The sequence below is a fragment of the Sciurus vulgaris genome (assembly GCF_902686455.1).
Source record: "Sciurus vulgaris genome assembly, chromosome: 6".
Taxonomy (NCBI): domain Eukaryota; kingdom Metazoa; phylum Chordata; class Mammalia; order Rodentia; family Sciuridae; genus Sciurus; species Sciurus vulgaris.
The window spans coordinates 118,704,593-118,729,301 of NC_136466.1; the positions used below are offsets into that span (position 1 = coordinate 118,704,593).

Genomic DNA, 24,709 nt, shown 5'->3' on the forward strand with positions numbered 1-24,709 from the left:
TTAATAATGATTTCTGCATGGTGAATTTGAACTAAAATTCTCACATTTCATAAGGAAAAAGATGTGTGACTGATTTAGTTAAACATGTGACTAGGCTGGGCATGGGTGGTGCACACCTGTAATTCCATCCCTCCGCTCTCCCCTCCCCTCCCCTCCCTCCTCTCCTTTCCTTTCTGCTGGTACTGAGATTGAACCCAGAGCCACTCTACCACTAAACTACATCCCTAGCCTTTTTTCTTTTGAGACGGGGTCTTGCTAAATTGTCCAGGCTGACCTTGTACTTGCAATCCTCCTGCCTCAGCCTCCTGAGTAGCTAGGATTACAGGCATGCATCACTGTTCCCAGCAACAGTTTGTTTTTAGAGACAATTAATGGGCTAATGGCACTGGCTCAAAAGTGGGGACTGTGACAAACATAAAACATCTTTTTGGGCTTTTTCTTAGCTTTTCCTATATTTAAGACTACACTTTGTCTGGCTTCATTCTAAAACAAGAAAAGACACTGGGCAGAAAGGAAACATCATGAAAATACAGGGGTACATTATAGGGAGTATATCATCTACTTAGAGACATTTCTGTTTGGCATAAGATGGGGAATTATTCAGTCTTCTGACTTTTGCTAAAGGAATGAATTGCCAACCATTTGCAGTATGGCTCTTCAGCACAGAAACTTTTCACTTGGAGAAATTATTTTGAAGGTGGCCCACCTAGGTAGACGCTGTTGGTGCATATCTCCCATTTGGTGTCTGTGCCTCCAGTTCTGCCCTGAGTCCCATCTACTTTTCACACTGCTGCCAGGTTAGATGGACATTTCCCAAATGCAAATAGATCATGTCACTTCTTTCTGTTAATGGTTTCTCACTGTCCTTAGGATCAACTAAATCCTTAGTATGGATCAAAAATATCTCTTAAAAACTGGCTCCTGCTTATCTCTTCAACCTCATCTCTTTCCTTCTCTTGGTTATATTACAGTCATATTTAATATCATTTAGTTCTTTGCAAAGAGGACAAAGACTTTTCACATGCTATTCCTTTTGTCTCTTCTTCACTTGGTTCCATCTTCTATTAAACTTCAAAACTCAGCTGAGAAGTCATTTTCTCAGGGAGACATTCCCAGATTCTTAGGCCATGTTTAGTTCTTCCTGTTACACATTTACATTGTTCCCTATATCTATCCTTTTTATAATGCTCAATCCCTTCTATCGGTATTACTTGTTAAACCGTTTTTTTTTCCCTAACAGTTCAGAGTGGGCAGCAATGTGTCTTCCTGTTGACCACCAAATATGGTTATTAGTATATGATAGGTTTTTAATAATTAGTTGCTTTGGGGGTGGGGAGAAAAAATGCACAAATAAGTGATACTCAGCATCTTTGGAAGAATAGTTACTACAATTATTATTCAAAAGACTGTGACCCCATGAAAACAAGTTAATAATGCATTTCATCTTAATTTCATTTGATGTGCCATTTCTTTTGAAAACTGCATATAACTTAGTACTCTGTAATTAAAATTTCCTATACCAAACTTCTTGTCAAACTTTCCCTATGATTATTTTCATGCTAAGAACTGATGCATGATCTTTCTTTACTAGTAATTAGGTGTCATTTATAATACAGTTTCTGTTTAGATTAATTTAAACAAATAGGCTTGGGCTTTTTAATTTACTTTCATTTTGCCTGTTTTAGTTATTATGCCTAAAATGGTATGTCCTTGTATATATATGGCAACATCAAAAATAATTGATTTTGGTCTGCCCCCTACCTTTTCAACATGAAGGGCTGCTGAAGAGATTTGTTTTATCAAGTGCCAAATATTGCAGGGTGTATGCAGCTCGCTCCCAAATTATTGTGCTAGATCTGTCTCTTCTCATCCCTGATTTCTGATAATTTCCTCATACTGCTACCTAAAGATTCAGTGATTACTTGCAATAAACAGGGTTTCATTACAGTAAAAATCAACTTGTGGATCAAATGCCTTATTTCTAGGCAGTTTACCATTTTAAGTTGAGTTGGGCAGCTGGCATGTCACATGCTGGGCTGGAAGAGATTCTTTCATCAATTGTAATAAGCTCTTCTCCATTTCATAATATTTATGTCTACCTGAATTTCTGAAAATATGTGTCTCTATGAAGTTCCTGTACTTCATATGGGAGTACCAGGTTAAAACTTCAAATTTTCAGGCTTTTTCACTTAAATGTCTGGAAAGAACTCTAAAATTTGGATCCTTATATTAGTAGCCCAGGTCCTTTGAGCCCTATCCTATATAAATATATCCTTTTTTAATTTTAAGAGATCTTGCTTTTCCCAATATATAATCAAAATAGGCTCAATTTAGCAACACTGGAAAACAATATATGTATGGATTTAAAAAAAAAATTTTTGCAGTTATAGATGGACAGCATGTCTTCCTTCCTTCCTTCCTTTCCTCCCTCCCTCTCTCTCTCTCTCTTTCTTTCTTTCTTATGCATTGCTAAGGACTGAATCCAGTGCCTCACACATGCTAGGCAAACACTCTGCCACTGAGCTATACAGCTCCAGTCCCAGGAGTTTGGTTTTATAAGGTTACCTGGTCTTCCCGGGAAGTTCCCTTCTTTGCCTGTTGCTTTCTCAAAGCTTCATACTTTTGCTTTTCTCTTCTGTATTCTGCAACAGCACCATCTGGAATGGCTTCTTCCTCTAAAATAGTAGGAGAGTATTAGAATAAGTAAAACAAAGGCTCTGTGGATTTATATTAATGTATATGCTCATATCACTAAGGAGGAAGTCTAATTTTGAGCTTGGTTTTTCTCCATTTAATTTCTTTTCTTTTTTGGGGGGGCACCAGGGATTGAATTCAGGGGTACTCAACAACTGAGCCACATCCCCAGCCCTATTCTGTATTCATTGAGACAGGGTCTCAATGAATTATTTAGCACCTCACTTTTGCTGAGGCTGGCTTTGAACTCGTGGTTGTCCTACTTCCTCCATTAGAAAGTGACTAGTGTTAATTTATTAAACAATTTTGTGAATACCTTTAGAATATCCTATACTATTTTAATTGCTCTTCTCAGGCGTATTTAAGAAGATCATAAAATCACCTATCTTCACTTTTAAAATAATTCACCTTTCATTGTTCTCCTGCCTTGTTAAGACAGAAACTTTCAAATATTGGTTGGTGTCACAATTACTTGCCAATTTCATTCCCCAATAACAATGACCAAACTTCAACTTGATGGCACACAGAAAATAAATATATCTAACAAATAAGTCAGGACAGATAACAGAAGTAGACAAAAATAGTTTTCACTAAATTAGAATTTAGAAAATAAATCTATAGGTTTGATCCTGCAATAATTACATGTGAAGATTAGTTAACATTTTCACATTAAAAAATGTGGACAGGGCTGGGATTGTGGCTCAGTGGCAGAGTGCTTGCATAGCATGCATGAGGCACTGGGTTCAATCCTCAGCACCACATACAAAATGAAATAAAATAAAGTTAAAAAAAAGCTGAAGTTCTTTAAAAAATTTGTGGAAAATTTTGCCTTAAAAAATACAAGTAACATTTACAATGGCTTATCGGTATATATTATATATTAGTGAATATTATGACTAAAAACAAAAACTAATTAAAACACAACAAAATAAATCCCATAGAACCTATCACTTCCTGCCTTTGACAAATCAAGACGAGTCAGATGTGATTAAGAAGACTTGTCTTTCTACTCAAGCCTTAGTTATTTGCTGCATTGTTACTTAGTTTGAAGAACATTATGAATGTGCAATATATTAAAAATCTTGTTCAGAGAATGACCTAATAAATTGTCTTTTTGTGGTAATTTAATATAGGTTTGATAGAACTTGAAAGGAATAATTTGTTTTATAAACAATTTTACATGTACGTTAAAGTACTGTATGTCCAACTCTGCTTTCAAGACTAACAGCTGAGCACACACACACACACACACACACACACACACACACACACACACACACAAAAGCTGAGCACATTAATGAATAAACAGCCATTGCAGAAATAATATCTGAAGTACCTATCCTTAGAAACCACTAGTAAAGAGAGGATGTTATCAATGTTGGTATATATATGAAGTGATTCTTATAATAGGCTTTAAAATTACTTTCATATTTTTATTTTGAATTACATCTTCTTCTTTATCCTATAACAGTTGAATTTTCATTATCCTGGGATAAAGATCAACCACCTTAACATTTTAGGATCTCCAAATGCAGCAGTTAATACTCTACTCTCCAGTTTGACCTCTCAGAACTCCTTTGCCACATTCACTTTGAAATTGTTTCATTTGGTTTCCTAAATATTATTCTTTAAATTCATCCTGCTCCCTTGAGCCTGAGGCATTGCACCTGCTGTTTCTTCTTTTGGGAATACTAAAAACATTCCATCTCTTCATTTCCCAATTAATTTTCTTTGCTTAATTCCTACCCATTCTTTAGATCTCAGTTTGGTTGTCATTTCATTCAGGGAGACTTTTTTGATTCCAATCATAAAGTTAGGTTTGGATGTAGGTCCTTTGAGCTTCCATAGTACCTTTTACCACTTATCACACTTAATGGTAATTTCCTGTTTATTCTTCTTTAATCCTCACTGGACATTAAACTCTTTAAGGAAAAGTCACATTTCTCTGGCACTGAGGGTAGTGCTTGGCAAGTGCTGGAAGTTCAATAAGTAGTCAAACAAATGAAGTAATAATGGAATTGGAGAAGGGGAAAATCAGCAGGTAGTAGGCTGCTTCTCCCACGCTGCAGCCTCACAGTATTTGCCACGCACCTGGAATCGCCTGCTTCCTCACACTTAGGAAACTGATGATATTTCTTTTTTAACATCTCTTTATGGTAGAATTTCATAAAATCCTAAGGCAAATCCTGATGAGTATGCTTAGAACTGGCTAATGCTTTAATAGTTAAAACAAATGCAAAAGAGAAAGGACAAGTTCTTAAGTAGATTTTCAGCTACTAGTAACTGAAAACCTTTATTTGTGGTGAGAATTTTAAAATAAATGGAAAGGCTGATGGAGATGAATTCAGCTCTTTCATGTCACAGGTAAGTCAAGCTCACAACCTTCAAAACAGATTCATTTTGGTGTACATGGATCCCTTTACACATGGTCCCCTTTAGCAAGGACCACTTGATTTCACTTTTAAGGAATGTGTAGTAAAAAAAATTGTGCCACAAAGAAGCCTTAAGAATCAATTTCAAAAAGTTAAGGATAGGTAAATTTAGGTATATAATACAGTAAAGAAACTCTATAGCTATGCTATTTATAATATTAGAAAGTCTTTTAATAACCAAAAAGTAGTCATCTCATCTTGGAAACCAGTAATGACAAATTTTTTTCATTAGACTCTCTGTAATTATTATTTTAAGAAAAACAAATTCACAGTCTAAACACACACACACACACATACACACACACAGGGAATTGTCTGGCAGGATATACCTCAAGGTATTTTTTTATTGTTATTGCTATTATTATATATATATTTTATTTTTTAATTGTTTTTAGATATACATGACAGCATTAATCTCCAGGATATACAAAGAACTAAAAACACCTAACACACACACACACACACACACACACACACACACACACAACAACCCAAATAATCCAATCAATAAATGGGCAAAGGAACTGAACAGACACTTCACAGAAGAAGAAATATGAATGGTCAAAAATTTATGAAAAAGTGTTCAACATCTCTAGCAATTAGAGAAATGCAAATTAAAACTATACTGAGATTCCATCTCACTCCAGTCAGAAAGGCGATAATCAAGAATACAAATAACAATAAATGTTGGCAAGGATGTAGGGAAAAACTTTAAAAGTAGCTATACTGAGGTATACTTTGTATATAGTAAAATTCATCTTTGGTACACAATTTAATTAATTTGTTGTATACAGTATGTAACTTCCACTGTAATCAAAATATAGAACAGCTTTACAGCTCTATATAAAGTACTAAATATATCCCTCTTAGTTAGTTTTCCTCTTCTGTCATCAGGCTTCAGTAATTTGCTTTCTGTTACCATAGCTAGTTTTGCCATAACTAGAAGTTCATATAACTACAATTAAACCATATGTAGTCTTTTATGTCTGACTTCTTTCACTAAGCAAATATTCGTGAGATTCATCTATGTTTTGGAGAATCCCTTTACATAATTGAGTAGCAGTTCATAGTATGGATATACTCTAATTTGTTTATTCTTTTGCCAGTTGATGGACATTTGAGTTGCTTCTAGCTTTTGTCTAGTATAAGTAAAACTTTGATGAACATTCATAAGTCTGATTGTGGACATATATTTTTATTTCTCTTGGGTAAAAATGTAGGGATTACCAGGTCATTTGGTAAGTATATGTTTGATTTTATATGGTACTGTCATCACCCAATCAACAAATGGGCTAAGGAAGTGAACAGACACTTTTCAGAAGGAGATATACAATTGATCAACAAATATATGAAAAAATGTTCAACATCTCTAGCAATTAGAGAAATAAAAATCAAAACTACTTTAAGATTCCATCTCATTCTAATCAGAATGGCAATTATCAAGAATACAAGCAACAATAGATGTTGGCGAGGAGGTGGGGAAAAAGGTTCATTCATACATTGTTGGTGGGAATGCAAAATGGTACCACTATGGAAAGCAGTAGGGAGATTCCTTAGAAAACTTGGAATGGAACCACCATTTGACCCAGTTATTCCATTCCTCGGTTTATACCCAACAGGCTTAAAAATCAACACACTACAGTGACACAGCTAACATCAATGTTTACAGCAACTCAATTCACAATAGCTAAACTATGGAACCAACCTAGATGCCCTTCAGCAGCTGAATGGATAAAGAAAATGTGATATATATATATATATATATATATATATATATATATGATGGACTATTACTCAGCTTTAAAGAATAAAATTCTGGGGGGCGATCCAAGATGGCGGACTAGAGGGTGACTGCATCTCCAGTCGCTCCAGAACCCAGGATTCAAGGAGGGGAGGCATTGAGAGACTCGGACTAAAATAGAGCCTCTGGGTGAGTCTCCCCCACCCGGTGAGGCGGTGAAGCGCTGCCCGGGCGGCAGGCCCGGATTTGGGTGGCTTATTAGAGTAAGGCAGAGCAGCTAGAGTCCTCCCCAGGCGGCCCTGTGCACTCCGGCGGTGGGCTCCTCCCACAGGGCCAAATTCTCCAGCATCTTGGAGCAGGCCCCCCAGTGAGAGCCCTTCTGCACAGAACCAAGCTTCAGTTCCCTGAACCAGGGCAGCAAGTTCCTGCCTGCAGGTTGCTTCAGGGACCAGGAAAGGGCAACCAGGGATTTCCCCAAGCAGCCCGCAGCCCAGCCCCCTCCGGTGGGAAGCGCTATCCAGGTTAGCTTCTCGGAGGAGACTCCCCAGTGAGAGCCTTTCCACACAGAGCCAGCCACAAGTCCTCAAGCCAGCAGTGACCTCCGGCCCGCAAGCAGCCTCTGGGACCAGGGCAAGGCAGCCAGAGACCTCTCCAGGCGGACCTGCCCCCCCCGGCCCCCTGGCCGCAGGCTTTTTCCACGGGCAATCCAAGATGGCGCACTAGAGGGAGACTGCATCTCCAGTCGCTCCAGAACCCAGGATTCAAGAAGGGGAGGCATTGAGAGACTCGGACTAAAATAGAGCCTCGGGGTGAGTCTCTCCCACCCGGTGAAGCGGTGAAGCACTGCCTGGGCGGCAGGCCTGGATTCGGGTGGCTTATTAGAGTAAGGCAGAGCAGCTAGAGTCCTCCCCAGGTGGCCCTGCGCACTCCGGCGGTGGGCTCCTCCCCCAGGGCCAGATTCTCCAGCATCTCGGAGCAGGCCCCCCAGTGAGAGCCTTTCTGCACAGAACCAAGCTTCAAGTCCCTGAATCAAGGTGACGAGTTCCAGCCCACAGGTTGCTTCAGGGACCAGGACAGGGCAACCAGGGACTGCCCCAAGCAGCCCGCAGCCCGGCCCCCTCTGGAGGGAAGCGCCTTTCCAGGCTAGCTTCTCGGAGCAGACCCCCCAGTGAGAGCCTTTCCACACAGAGCCAGCTCCAAGTCCTAGAAACAGTAGAGGACTAGGGGCAGCTTTCCTTGGAAGCACTGCATTATCAAGTTACTCCAAGATTTCAGGCTACTGAAGACAGGAAGGTGATACACTGGAAATCTACAGGGACAATATAAGCCAATAGAAGAATTCTGAAATATCACAAAGTCCCACTGACATCTGACCAATATGAGAAAACAAGGGAAGAAAATGTCCCAAACAAACCTAGGTACTATATCAATAAAACCCAATGACAGCACAGCAGAAGAAATGTCAGAAAGGGAGTTCAGAATGTACATAATTAAAACAATCAGGGAAGCAAACGAGGAGATGAAAGCAAATGCAGGCATTAAATGATCACACCAATCAGTAGTTAAAGGAGCAAATACGGGAAGCAAGAGATCATTTCAATAAAGAGTCAGAGATATTGAAAAAAAAAAAAACAAACAGAAATCCTTGAAATGAAGGAAACAATAAACCAAGTTAAAAATTCCATAGAAAACTTAACCAATAGGATAGAACACCTGGAAGACAGAACCTCAGATATTGAAGACAAAATATTTAATCTTGAAAACAAAGTTGACCAAACAGAAAAGATGGTAAGAAATCATGAACAGAATCTACAAGAAGTATGGGATATCATGAAAAGGCCAAATTTAAGAACTACTGGGATTGAGGAAGGCTTAGAGAAACAAACCAAAGGAATGAACAATCTATTCAATGAAATAATATCAGAAAATTTCCCAAATCTGAAGAATGAAATGGAAAACCAAGTACAAGAGGCTTATAGGACTCCAAATATACAAAATTACAACAGACCCACAGCAAGGCACATTATAATGAAAATACCTAACATACAAAATAAAAATTTTAAAGGCCGCAAGAGAAAAGAATCAAATTACATTCAGGGGGAAACCAATAAGAATATCAGCAGATTTTTCAATCCAGACCCTAAAAGCTAGAAGGGCCTGGAACAACATTTACCAAACCCTGAAAGAAAATGGACGCCAACCAAGAATCTTATACCCAGCAAAACTTACTTTCAGATTTGATGATGAAATAAGATCCTTCCATGATAAACAAAAGCTAAAGGAAATTACAAAAAGAAAGCCAGCATTGCAGAACATTCTCAGCAAAATATTCCATGAGGAAGAGATGAAAAACAACGATGCAAATCAGCAACGGGAGGAACTAGCCTAAAGGAATAGCCAAATAAAGGGGAAACGAAATCATGTCAAAAACCAAAAATGAGTCAAATGACTGGGAATACAAATCATATCACAATAATAACCCTGAATGTTAATGGCCTGAACTCATCAATCAAAAGACATAGAGTGGGAGAATGGATTAAAAAGAAAACTCCAACAATTTGCTGCCTGCAAGAGACTCACCTCATAGAAAGAGATACCCATAGACTAAAGGTGAAAGGATGGGAAAAAACATACCATGCACACGGACACAGCAAAAAAGCTGGAGTATCCATCCTCATTTCAGATAATGTGGACTTCAAGCCAAAACTAGTCAGAAGGGATAAAGAAGGACATTACATACTGCTTAAGGGAAGCATAAATCAGCAAGACATAACATTCATAAACATCTATGCCCTGAACATTGGCTCATCCATGTACATCAAACAAATCGTTGTCAATTCCAGAAATCAAATAGACCACAACACAATAATACTAGGCGATTTTAACACACCTCTCTCACCGCTGGGTAGATCGTCCAAACAAAAATTGAATAAAGAAACCATAGATCTCAATAACACAATCAACAATTTAGACTTAACCGACTTATATAAAATATACCATCCAACAAAGAAAGAATACACCTTCTTCTCAGCAGTACATGAATCCTTCTCTAAAACAGACCATGTTTTATGCCACAAAGCTACTGTTAGCAAATACAAGAAGATAGAGATACTACCTTGTACTCTATCAGATCATAATGGACTGAAATTAGAAATAAATGACAGAATAAAAAACAGAAACTTCCCCAATAACTGGAGATTAAATAATACACTATTATTTGATGAATGGATAACAGAAGACATCAGGAGGGAAATAAAAAAATTCTTAGAAGTAAATGAGAAAAAAGACACAACATGTCAAAATCTCTGGGACACTATGAAAGCAGTTGTTAGAGGAAGATTTATTTCATGGGGTGCATTCAACAAAAGAAGTAGAAATCAACAAATAAACGACTTAACACTACAGCTCAAAGCCGTAGAAAAAGAAGAGCAGACCAACACCAAAAGTAGTAGAAGACAGAAAATAGTTAAAATCAGAGCCGAAATCAACGAAATTGAAACAAAAGAAACAATCGGAAAAATTAACAAAATAAATAGTTGGTTCTTCAAAAAATAAACAAAATTGATAGACTCTTAGCCACACTAACAAAGAGAAAGAGGGAGAAAACTCAAATTACTAAAATTCGGAATGAACAAGGAAATATCACAACAGACACGAGTGAAATACAAAACATAATTAGAAGCTATTTTGAAAATCTATACTCCAACAAAACAGAAAACCTCGAAGACATCAACAAGTTTCTAGAGACATATGAATTACCTAAACTGAACCAGGAGGACATACACAACTTAAATAAATCAATTTCAAGCAATGAAATAGAAGAGGTCATCAAAAGCCTACCAACAAAGAAAAGTCCGGGACCAGATGGGTTCTCAGCCGAGTTCTACAAAACCTTTAAAGAAGAGCTCATTCCAATACTTCTCAAAGTATTCCATAAAATAGAAGAGGAGGGAACCCTCCCAAACTCATTCTATGAAGCCAATATCACCCTGATACCTAAACCAGACAGAGACACATCGAGGAAAGAAAATTTCAGACCAATATCCTTAATGAACATCGACGCAAAAATTCTCAACAAAATTGTAGCAAATCGCATACAAAAATATATTAAAAAGATAGTGCACCATGATCAAGTGGGTTTTATCCCAGGGATGCAAGGTTGGTTCAACATTCGGAAATCAATAAATGTCATTCACCATATCAACAGACTAAAAGTTAAGAATCACATGATTATTTCAATAGATGCAGAAAAAGCATTTGAAAAAATACAGCACCCCTTCATGCTCAAAACACTAGAGAAAATTGGGGTAGTGGGAACATTCCTTAAATTGTAAAGGCCATTTACGCTAAGCCCATGGCCAATATCATTCTAAATGGTGAAAAACTGAAAGCATTTCCCCTAAAAACTGGAAGAAGGCAGGGATGCCCTCTTTCACCACTTCTATTCAATATTGTTCTTGAGACTCTAGCCAGAGCAATTAGACAGACCAAAGAAATTAAAGGGAATACGAATTGGAAAAGAGGAACTCAACTCTATCCCTGTTCGCCGATGACATGATTATATATTTAGAGGAACCTGGAAATTCCACCAGAAAACTCTTAGAACTCATAAATGAATTCAGTAAAGTAGCAGGTCACAAGATCAATGCTCATAAATCCAATGCATTTTTATACATAAGTGATGAATCTTCAGAAAGAGAAATTAGGGAAACTACCCCATTCACAATAGCATCGAAAACAATAAAATACTTGGGAATCAATCTCACAAAAGAGGTGAAAGACCTCTACAATGAGAACTAGAGAACACTAAAGAAAGAAATTAAAGAAAACCTTAGAAGATGGAAAGATCTTCCATGTTCTTGGATAGGCAGAATTAATATTGTCAAAATGGCCATACTACCAAAAGTGCTATACAGATTCAATGCAATTCCAATTAAAATCCCAATGATGTACCTTACAGAAATAGAGCAAGCAATTATGAAATTCATTTGGAAGAATAAGAAACCCAGAATAGCTAAAGCAATCCTCAGTAGAAAGAGCGAAGCAGGGGCTATCGCAATACCAGATCTTCAACTCCACTACAAAGCAATAGTAACAAAAACGGCATGGTATTGGTACCAAAATAGACAGGTAGATCAATGGTACAGAATGGAGGACATGTACACAAACTCAAATGAATACAATTTTCTCACACTAGACAAGGGTGCCAAAAATATGCAATGGAGAAAAGATAGCCTCTTCAACAAATGGTGCTGGGAAAACTGGAAATCCATATGCAACAGAATGAAACTAAATCCCTATCTCTCACCCTGCACAAAACTCAACTCACAATGGATCAAGGACCTCAGAATCAGACCAGAGACCCTGCATCTTACAGAAGAAAAAGTAGGTCCAAATCTTCACCTTGTTGGCTTAGGATCAGACTTCCTTAACAGGACTCCCATAGCACAAGAAATAAAAGCTAGAATCAACCACTGGGATAGATTCAAACTAAAAAGCTTTCTCTCAGCAAAGGAAACTATCAGCAATGTGAAGAGAGAGCCTACAGAGTGGGAGAATATATTTGCCACTCATACTTCAGATAGAGCGCTAATTTCCAGAATCTATAAGAACTCAAGAAACTCTACACCAAGAATACAAATAATCCAACCAACAAATGGGCTAAGGAAATGAACAGACACTTCAGAGAAGAAGATGTACAAGCAATCAACAGATATATGAAAAAATGTTCAACATCTCTAGTAATAAGAGAAATGCAAATCAAAACTACCCTAAGATTTCATCTCACCCCAATTAGAATGGCAATTATCAAGAACACAAGCAACAATAGGTGTTGGCGAGGATGTGGGGAAAAAGGTACACTCATACATTGCTGGTGGGGTTGCAAATTAGTGCAGCCACTCTGGAAAGCAGTATGAAGATTCCTCAGAAAGCTTGGAATGGAACCACCACTTGACCCAGCTATCCCACTCCTTGTCCTATGCCCAAAGGACTTAAAATCAGCATACTACAGAGATGCAGCCACATCAATGTTCATAGCTGCTCAATTCACTATAGCCAGATTGTGGAACCAACCTAGATGCCCTTCAGTTGATGAATGGATAAAGAAATTGTGGCATATATATACAATGGAATATTACTCCGCCATGAAGAATGACAAAATTATGGCATTTGCAGGCAAATGGATGAAACTGGAGGATATCATGCTAAGTGAGATAAGCCAATCTCAAAAAACTAAAGGACAAATGAGCTCGCTTATAAGCGGATGAGGACATATAAGGGGGTGTAGGAGGGGTTAGTGTTAGGGTTAGGGTTAGGTTTAGGGTTAGGGATAAGGATGTTGGTAAGAATGGAGGAAGGAAGGACTGTATAGAGGGAAAAGCAGGGTGGGAGTGGTGGGGGGAAGGGGAAAAATAACAGAATGAATCAAACAAGATTGCCCTATGTAAATTTATGATTTTTAATTAAAAAAAAAAGAATAAAATTCTGGCATTCGCTGGTAAATGGATGGAGTTAGAGAATATCATGCTAAGTGAAATGAGGTAAACCCAAAACACGAAAGGCTGGATGTTTTCTCTGATATGCAGAAGCTAATTCACAATAAGTCAGGGGGCAGGATAGAGAATAGTTACTTTGTGTTAGTAGTGGGGAGGGAAGGGAGAAAAAGGTACGGGGGAAAAATGACAGTACATTATTACCTCATGTACATGTATGACTGCATGACTGATGTGATCCTGCAATATGTACAATCAGAAAAATGAGACTCTATTTACATATGATCTATCAAAATGTATAAATGCATTCCACTGTCATGTACAACTAATTAGAATAAATAAAATAAAAAAATTTGAAAGAATAATCAGTTCTCTTGGCATCATATAGAGTGGTGGTGCTAGTTGTGAGGTACAAATGGGGAGTAGTTCAATGTTTCAATTTTTGGAACCAGCCCAGGATCAATATATGAAAGATAGGAATGTTTTGAAATAACTACAGGTAGTTGCGGAATGATTTAATACATTCATTCTAGAAAAAATAATGTTATGGCATAAATAAAGAATAAACAGTTTTTATGGAATGGAAAACACAGTTGTATCTCTTTTCCATAAAAACATTGCAGGAATATAAAAAAGATGTGTGCAATGTAGTTAATTCTCATGTGAACATTCACTGAACACATAGTGAACAACTCCCAGTCAAAATGGGTTAAGTGGTGAAAAGTTTTCTTAAAACAACAAAAATGATAATAAATATGCTATTGTACCCTTCACTCATACCATATTAAACAATTTTTACATAGTAAATATAAATATAAGAATAAGAATAAATAATAGTGAAATATAAAATGTAATATGAAGCATCCTAAAGTTGACATAAGAAAGAGTGAGACAGGATGCATATGGTGGTGCACACCTGAAATATCTAATACTTTAGAGAATAAGGCATGAGGATCAAGAGTCTATGGAGAGCTCAAGAAACTGAGCAAAGTGTGTCTGAAAATAAAATTTAAAAAAGAGCAGAGGATATAGCTCAGAAATAATATACCAGTTCCAATCCCCAATATCACGATAGGGAAAAAGAAAACAAAAAAACGTTTAAAATTTTAAAAATTATACAAAATAATATTTTTAAATTTATAAATTACATAATATTAATATAAAAATTTGATTCACCAAATAATCCTATGAAATGGTGCAAGGACAAAAGATGTAATTGCTTCATATATAATCAAACCCTTATGAGAAGAAAAAAACACAGACTGAAAAAGAAAAGCAAGCAAAAGACTTGAATAGCAACTGTAAGTAGAAGATATCTAAGTGTTTCATAATTATGAAAAACTAAACATCTTCAGAGATTAGGTAATATAAAATAAAACCACAACATGTACACAAAATTAAATAATATTGATGATCGTGTGGAATACAGGCATTCTCATAAAGCGAAAATGCAGCTTATACTGTTATTCTCCATGTGCAGAAAGTGAATTTTCTTAAGCAAACATACATGATACACCACCTCCAAATTCCAGTATCGTAACACCTTTCTTTGGAAAGAATGCCAATTTTCTCTTCCCTGCACTACAATCTCTAGGATTTAAAACTGTCTAAATAGAGACTTATTAAGAATTTTCTCTTGAGTTCGGCCATGTATTCACTTTATTATGAATTCTGCACTGGTTGTTTTCACTTCATAATATCAATCTTTTGTGGCATCATGGATTTGGTCACTGATAGGTTTCATGTATAACAATGGAATGTATATATCAGATAGCTTCGCCTTGTAATAGTCTGTACCATCTAGATTGTTGTCATTACACTCAGACATTTGGAAAATAATTGAATCATCTTAGAATGAGTTTTCCAGAATATATTCACTTCAAGTGAGGCATCATTATATATATGCATATATACAGAATTGCATAGTACATAATCGGAATGGTTTTTACATGTTGAATTTTTGAATTTACCAGAGCTCTTTCAATTTCATTTGTTTTGTTTTTGTCTTGGTACTGGCAATTGAACCCAGGGACACTTAACCACTAAGCCACATTTCCAGCCCTTTTTAACATTTAAGTTTGAGATATGGTTTCATTGAGTTGCTAACTGACTCACTAAGTTGCTGAAACTGGCATTGAACTCTTGCTCTCCTGCCTAAGCCTCCTGAGTCACTAGGGTTACAGGTATGCACCACAACATCTGGCACATTTGCTTTTTAAAACACCATCATTGACATTGGTGATTCTTTCTCTTATGTTTATTTTCAATAGTTTGTATTTTACTCTTTTGCTTAGGATTTTTTCTCTACTCTTATTTTTATAAAATTTATTTTTTAAACTATTAACATGGATGATTTGCTAATAAATTCTTAGTCATTTTATGGTTTACTAATTTATGTTTGCATATTTCATTTTTAACAAAAGCTTTAGATGTATCCCAATTTTTATAGTCTTATGAAAATTTAATTAGCACATATTAACCTGTATATATCTTACTTGTATACTTTTATCTTCTGGCATATGTATACATCCACAAAACCAGCCCGCAATCAACAAAGATGTCATGTACATTATTAAAATATGTTCCCAGAGCTCACATTCCATTTATGTATGATCTATCAAAATGTAAAAATATATTCTACTGTCATGTATAACTAATGAGAACAAATAAAATAAAATAAATTAAAAATAAAAAAAAAACAACAAAAATGAACACTTTTTTTTTCATTATGGAAATTTTCCAACACATATAAAGACAAAATAGTATAATTACCATTTGTATTTCTTCTTTTGAGAAGTATTTGTTTAATTCATTTGCCAATTTATTGATTGGGTTATTTGATTTTTTTGGTGTTAAGTTTTCTGAGTTATTTATATATTCTGGATATTAATCCTCTGTCAAAAAAGTAGCTAGAAAAGATTTTCTCCCATTCTGTAGGTTCTTTCTTCATATCTTCATATTCCTAATTCTTTCCTTTGCTGTGCAGGAACTTTTAAATTTGGTACCGTCTCATTTATTAACTCTTGGCATTATTTCCTGAGCTTTAGGGGTTCCATTGAGAATGTTGTTGCCTGTGCCTACATGCTGGAGAAGTGTTGACCCTATATTTTCTTCTATGAGTTGCATAGTTTTCTGGTCTAATTTCTAGGTCTTTGATTTATTTTGAAGTTGATTTTTGTTCAGGGTGAGAGAAAAGGGTCTAGTTAATTCTTCCACATAGATAATCAGTTTTCCCAGCACCACTTGTTTAAAAGGCTGTCTTTTTTCCAGTATAGTTTTTGGCACCTTTGTGGCATCAAGGATCAGATGACTATATCTGTATGGGTTTGTCTCTGTGTCTTCTATTCTGTACCACTGGTCTATGTGACTGCTTTTCTCCCAGTACCATGCAACTTTTGTTATTATAGCTGTATAGTATAATTTGAAGTCAAGTATTGTGATTCCTCTGGCGTTTTTTTTTTTTTTTTTTTTTTTTTCTTTTTTGCGGGGGCGGGGTGCTTAGAATTGCTTTGGCCATTCTGGGTCTTTTATTCTTCCAAATGAATTTTTGAACTGCTTTTTACAGTTCTGTGAAGAATGAAATGTATGAAACAATATTCAACATCGTTAGCAATTAGGGAAATGTAAATCAAAACTCCACTGATGTCAAGAACACAAATAATAACAAATGCTGGAGAGGATGTGGAGAAAATGGAACATTTTCACACTGTTAATGAGACTGTAAATTAGTACAACCACTATGGAAATCAGTATGAAGTTCTTCAAACGACTAGTATGGAACCATCATTTGACCTAGCTATACCGTTCCTTGGTATTTATTCTAAAGAATTAAAGTATCATGCTACAGTGATACATGCATACCCATGTTTATAGCAGCACAATTCAAAACAGCCAAACTATGGAACCAGTGTTAAGTGTCCATCAATGATGAATGTATAAAGAAAATGTGGTACCTATACACAATGGAGTTTTATTTAGCCATAAAGAAAAATGAAGTTATGTCATTTGCAGGAAAATGAATGGAACTAGAGACCAATATGTTAAGCAAAATAAATCAAACTCAGAAGGTCAAGGGTTGTATGTTTTCTCTCATGTGAAAGCTAGAGGAAAGAGGAAAAGAAAGGTGGCAACTGGTGGTGGTGATAGGGATCTCATAAAAATCAAAGGGAGATCAATAGAGGAGCTGGAATGGGAGATGGAGAGGGAGGGGAGAAGCGTTGGGGAAGATATTGGCTAAATAATATTGTTATATTGTGTGCATGTATGAATATGTAACAACAAATCCCATCATTATGCACAACCATAATGCACCAATAAAAAATGTGGAAAGTACAATTAACCTCTTTAACATATCACTACTGCCAACAGTTCTAAGCTGTGAGCAATCCTATTTAACTCAGAAGGTATTCTTAAGGCATTAAAACTAGCACTCAAACAGGAACTAAGAACTCATACTTTTTCTCTGATGGGTACAAAGAGTCTGTTACAGAAAGGGTCAATGAGCATAGTATGATTAGAACAGTCCCTGGAGTGAGAATGATCTGAATTTTGGTTCCAGAATTTACTATATGTGTGACATAGGGATAAGTTGTATCATCTTTCTGTGTCTATTTTCTTTAGCTATAAAATGAAGATAATGGTGTTTATTTAACTTGTTGTGAAGATTAAATGAAATACTGTCAGACACCTGGCGAACACTTAATAAGTTATTATTATCCCATTCAGATAAAAAATGTTAAGGTACCAAGATACACTCACATATTCTATACATTTATATGCTAACATTATATATATTTTTCTTTGTTACAATTTACTTTAATAACTTAAGGGATATTGCACTTTTGCTTAAGTTGAGCCCATCTTAATCTCCTACATATAAATATACTTCTTTAATACTATGGAACTTTTTTGTTTTGATGGAAGGAAAAAAGAAACTTTTTTTTCTTTTGGCTAGACTGTGGAGCAATCAATAGTCTAAACATGGTGATAAGGATTCCTCAGTAGAGGTGCTCTTGGATATGTTCATATTTTTATCTTACTTTTCCTCTGCATTCCTTGCATTTAACTTAAAAGGAAAGTTAATTAAGACAACTCAAATGAATTAATTTCCTCAGGATTCAATGAAACTACATTCCTTTTTTATTTTCTAGCCATGATATGAACACACAGGCATATAGTTCCAGTATATCTGAACATATCTGCCCTGATAATAGCTGAACATCGTTTTCCTTCTTAAATGTAGTCATAACCATCTTCATAAATGTGTTGTATAAGGCCATTAGTGGCGGTGAGAGCAAACATCTAAATATGAATAAGATTCCCTCATAAATTTTAGGATTTGTTTCATAAATCTCTTTGGTAATAAGAATAAATTTAAAATGATAAAGAGAAGAGTTGCAACCTGAGTGATGAGTGAAATGGATTTTACTTTGAAAAATGTTAAGGAAATAGTTGGTTAAAACTGTAGGACTTTTAATCATTATTTAAATGATCCCAGATCCAATAACTACTTTAACTTTCTCTTTTTACAGGGCTGAAAACTGTTTTCAACACTACTTGTATCTACTGCATCTTGAACTATATCCAATCTTAGCAATACTCTAGTTCAACAATTTTCAACAGATGGAGAATTATATAGAATTCTAGAATGCCATCTATGCCTCAATTTCTAAATCATCTATGCCTCAATTTCTAAATCAACTGTCATCTGACCAAGTGTTGGGCTGTAATCTTATCCTGACTGCAGCTTTTGCCTTCCCAGGGGGGTAAGTGTGTAAAAACTAGACTTTTAGCCTTCTGGTCATGAGTGAGACCATTTTGACTTCAATACAACTACTGAATTTTGTAATGAAAGTTAAGAACTCAAATACGTGGTGCCTCAGGGTTGAATGGATAAATCATAGGCTGTACCCTATCATTACACAGCTGTAAATGCTCTGCTACTCCTCCTAGTAAAGAATACTCTAAAAAGATTCATGGATTCTTTAGTTGCTTAGGACTTACGCTTTTTAACTACAACTATCTTTGGGCTTAACTACTTGGATGTATTCTGGAACTCTGGATTTGATTGTGGATATTAATCATTTAATTCTAATTTGATTTATCCTTTTGAAGATATACTCAATAGAGGTATGAAAAAGTTCTACTGACTATCAATTTACAGGTGGACTAATAAAAGTTGAAATGAACAACTGAATTATACAAATCTGATATTAGGGAAGAACAGATGGTTGGGCAACTGAGATTGTTTTGAGGGTGTTCTCATTAATCTGCCTATTTCCAGAATACACAATCTTAGCAGTGAAACAAGTAGCACTTTGGTCTGTGTTGATTTAATCTTGTGATAATTTCTTGCAAACAGCTATAAAATAAAAACCAATGTCATTTAAAATATAGATGAAGAGCAACTTGATGCTACTTTTTGTCTGACTGCCTGCATGGAGGATTAGTTGATTTGATGCAACTCCAAATAATTAAGATGCCATATACTACTAAATGTTCTTTACTAAAATTTCTCTTTAGATAAAATAAAAAGGACAGATTATATCTTATGGAAATGATATTTCATTCTAAGACTTTAAGAGATTTTCTAAAGTTAAATTTCATAAAGTTAATACTAATTTAAATATTCCAACTAATAAGAATCCTTAAAATCTTTAGTTCTTGGGCCAGGGTGGGAATGTAACTCAGTGGTAGAGTGCTTGTTTAGCAATGTACAGGGTCCTGAGTTTCATCCTCAGGACTGAAAAAGGAAAAAAAAAAAAAGTAAAAAAACTTTTTAATTCTCACAAAAGCAATTTCTCTATCCAAATTAATATTCAGAACTGCTTCATAGCACGGACTCACTCTCAGACATATCAGTTTGCTAATGAATTCCATTCATTACATCCATAAGGAAAAAATGCCAAGATTTGGTTAACAATGTTCACAGAAATTCCAGGTGGAAAAGGCTAATTAGGTAATTTATCCGAGCCATTTGCCAAATGCCAATGAAAAGCTTGAAAATGAAAGCCAGCTTTGCATCAAGAATTAAGAATAAAATTTGGCTCAGGAAGACTGATTCAGTACAATATACTGAGGTTAGAAAAACTGGCCTCTAATTTTTCATAATGTAGATGTCTTAGAGTTACCAAAATGGAAAACATATCAGGTAAGTACAGAAACTCAGTTGAATTCATGGTATGTCAATTTTTTTCTGGAAAGTCATAAATCTAAACCATTAAGATCAGACAAGCCTAGACATATCCCTAGGTATGTTCATTGTCTGTTCTACTTCTTTGTTTTGTGAAACATTTTTAGTCACTTGATTTAAAGATGTCTTTTCCCTCTTTTTGTTTTTCTTGTCCCAAATGAACAGTCAACAGCTTGAGAATAGTTGTGAAGTCTCTTGATGATCTTGCACTATATAAGTCTGTTATACTAGGATTAAACCTGCTAAGGCTCCATCTGGATGGCCATGGAAACTGTAACTCAAACATTTTACATAGCACATAGAGCTGAACACAATGATATCTGCTATGCAAACCCATCTACACAGAAAAGCTGGCAACTCTTCTATTTCCTGACGGGGTATATCACATTAGTATTGAGTCTGCTCAACTATGAGTAATCACAGGACATTCATTTTTTGTATTTTCATTTCTCATCAGTATAGTCTGAATAATTTCCTTAGCTCTGTATTTCAGTTCACTAATACTCTGTTTAGTTATATCTACTCAACTTTTACTTATTTATTTTTTATTTTGAGGTGGGGGTCTTGCTAAGTTGCTTAAGGCCTCACTAAGTTGCAGAGGCTGACTTTGAACTTGTGATCATCCTGCTGCAGCCTCCCCAATTGCTAGGATTACAGGAATGTGCTATCATGCTTGGCTCTACTCAGTTTTTAAACCATAAACTGAGTCACTGATTTTAGTAACTATTTTTTTTTTTATTTATAGAAATTCTGTGTGGCTCTTTTTCAGATTTATCCACTATTCATAGTTTGAGTCTTTAATTATGATTTTTATTCTTTTAAAATCTCTTCAATTATGTAAAATACATTATGTTGCATCTTTCAGATTGCTGGGGGATATGTTAATATCTACTCTCTTCCTAGAGTGGTCATTACTTTAAATGTTTTAAATGTTAAACATTCCTTTAAATATTTTCTAATTTTTTACCATGAACTTATTTTCAATCAGGGCAGCATCTTCACATACTCTATGGGAATTCTCGGCATCCAAGATTGTATAAAGGTTCATTCAAAGGTTTTTGCAGATAATCAAGGGATTCCACTGGTCCAGGGCCATTTGTTTGTCCATGTTAATTTCTTGATGTAGGATTTCTATACCTTACACACAGTGTACATTTAGACTTTACAGTCATGATTGTTAGAGGTATAGAGTTCTGACTTTTTAAAAATGAGAACTCTAGTTCCTACCTCTTTAACCCAAGGCCACATCTTCTATCCAAATGTGAGATTAAAACTCCAGCTCCTTCCTATTAAAGCCTACATCTAGATCCAATATCATCTTGGATAACTGTAGTATCAGTTTGATTTCTTTTTTTTAATATATATTTTTTAGTTGTAGATGAAAACTTTTATTTTGTTTATTTATTCATTTATTTTTATATGTTGCTGAGGATCAGACCCAGTGCCTCACATGTGCTAGGCAAGTGTTCTACCACTGAACTATAGCCCCAGTCCCTCAGCTTGATTTTTTAGTGTTCTGGTTATGACTTCCCTTTGTTTCTGGCACCTAAATATTTCTTCTTCTCCTCTCTTCATTTCTTTCTTTTTCTCTGTCCCTCTCTCAAGATTGGCTAAAAATTTAAATTGGGCTAGATCATATTTTAGTCAGCATTTCCATATATATGTAGAAGAAATTTCGCTATTAGCTCTGTCTATGTTGCCTGAACAGGAAGTACCACATTCATTTCTTATGTGCTTGGATCATTCTGATTAAGCAAAAATCGAATAAACGATTAACCTGAGGTTAATCTTAGTTACATAACACTGCATAGGAAGTAAAAAAAATTAGTTTCTCTATATAAAGAATGCTCTACTAATAAAGATGTAATATAATGACTACTTATTAACTGAAATGTCTATGAAACATATGCTAAATAAGTAGGAATTAAAGGGAGGAAAAAAACAAATATTCGCAAGGACTTACTATTTGTTAGGCACCATTCTAAGGTGTTTTGATTATCTGTGGAGAAAGTATCCATCATTCTATTTTACAAATGAAGAAAGAGGGAGGACTGCACTTGGGATATGGTAGAGCTGGGAAGTGAGCCCAGATCTGTATTACACTAAAGGCCTGCTTTGTCCTGTTGTCTTCATTTGAAACTTAAAATCAGAAAATAAAATTCTCAAAGTGTCCTCTATGAGCCTGGTACTCTGAGAAATGAAAGAAATGTAAAACATATATGATACATGCTGTTTATTCCAGAAAGTAATTTAAAGGGCAAAATGAACCTAATTTGTGAAATCAAGCTGTTGACTCTACTGTTTATTTTGGATTCATGGGTTTAAAACCAGGATCCTAGAAAACTTAAAGATTATAAATGTTATGGTATTAGAATAAAACTTTAAAATATATTAGCTATTTATGAGATAAAATTAGGTAATGTATATGAAAGTGCTTGGGGAAGAGAATATCCAACATCACCAGAACCATCAGTTTCCTATTAGAGCAGCAGAGCTGGATGGTACCTAGAGTATCTTCTAATTTAACTTTTCAGCTTATAGGTGAAGTAACTAAGGTCTAGGTAAGTGTAGTTACTTAACTAATGTTCCATGTGTTAGCAGCAGAGCCTGAGTAAAAATTTACATTCCAACATCTAGTACAGATCACAAACTGTAGTAAGACTGCACATTAAGTACACACTATACCCTTGTTTCTGCATGTTATAATGTCCCTAACCCTCCCCCAGGAGCTAGTCAGAAACTGAATCCTTGCTCCACTTGAATCTCTTCATTGGCTACCTAGCTAATCAACCAAAGACATCCATCCACAAATTTCATTTTATTTATAAAATGAGCATTGTATCCACATTTTCTAGTCTCAGGACCAGAGCTCAAGGTTATCAATTCCAAGTAGCTGCAAATTAATTCATTAAAAAAAAAGAAGTGAATTGAGTGGCTATTATAACCCAAAGACTGTTAATAAGGCTGCTTGTGAATGATTTTAAATGGCTTCAAATCCCTTATATCAAAGAATATTTTGCAAAATTGCCACAATAAGTGAATACTTTTACATAAATAAAAGTGATGTGGTATAACAGTAAACATCATTTGAATAACAAAAGCAATAGACTTTAATGGATATAGAAAATTATTAAAGCTACTGATGTCTAGCTTTATCATCATTCTGGAAACTATAAAGTGTTTTCTTTTTTTTTTTTTTTTAATTTTAACAAATCAAATCTTGATTAGTTTCAGGAAAAGTGCCAGACTTGAAAAAACCTAACAAGATAGCTAAGATTTCAAGTACTCACTATGAGCCAGATACTAGTAGGTGAATTACTTGTTTAATCCTCATATTCAACAACTCTCTGAGGAAGACATGTTATTAACCCCATTTTGCCAATGAAGAAACTAAGGTAGAAGCATGAGATTAAGTAATTTATCAGGGATTATAAACCTGGGAATATAAACCCGTGTAGTTTAGATCTAAATTATGGGCTCTTAACCAGCTTAGTTATTTCTTTTTTATGCTTGAGAAAAAAAAAAAAAAAACTTGGAAGAACATATTTCAATTGGACATAAAAAAGGAATCTGATAACATATCCATGACTTGATGAAATAAAATCTTATATAAAAAGAATCCTATATTTCCCCTAGACTAGACTATGGTTCAAAGGATAATTAAAGAGTAAGAGAAGAGCAGCCCGCCAAACAGTGGGTTAATTCAAGTAGTTTCCACCCAGGAAGAATGCCTTATGGCTTTGTCTTGATTCTCTCTAATGAATCACACTTTCCCCTCATTTGAACCTTTAAAACATGTCACAGCTCCTAAGCAAACTGTATCATAATTGCCTCTATCTATATTGTTTCTAAGGATGCAAGCTCCCTCAGGCTGAGTCCTCACAATAGCTCAATAAATAGTAGCTAAATAGACAGACTGATCATTTTTAGGTCTTGAATTATAAGAGTGTCTAAAGTGACTTTATTGCTTTTACTGGGTGGAATATGTCCCCAAGGAGCTTGCAGGGTCTTACGGTCCTAAGAATACAAATACTTTTTCAAAAGATAGATGCCTAATTACACTGAGTTTTAAGAATTAGATAGTTTCTGATTCTTGTTAAATAGAGGTGAGAGGAGTTGGTGAACTCAACTTTAAGGCAGTAGTCCCTGATTAAAA

At 35.4% G+C, this 24,709-nt stretch overlaps 1 protein-coding gene across 2 annotated transcripts in view; it reads right to left on the bottom strand.

The window, feature by feature from the left end:
• Positions 1-24,709, bottom strand: part of CWC27 (CWC27 spliceosome associated cyclophilin) — a 249,148-nt gene that overhangs the window by 43,590 nt on the left and 180,849 nt on the right. For both annotated transcript variants that reach the window (XM_079144877.1, XM_079144878.1), the window contains exon 12: positions 2,566-2,675. In XM_079144877.1, the coding sequence (XP_079001003.1) occupies positions 2,566-2,675 (110 nt within the window). The remainder of the gene's footprint in view (positions 1-2,565; positions 2,676-24,709) is intronic.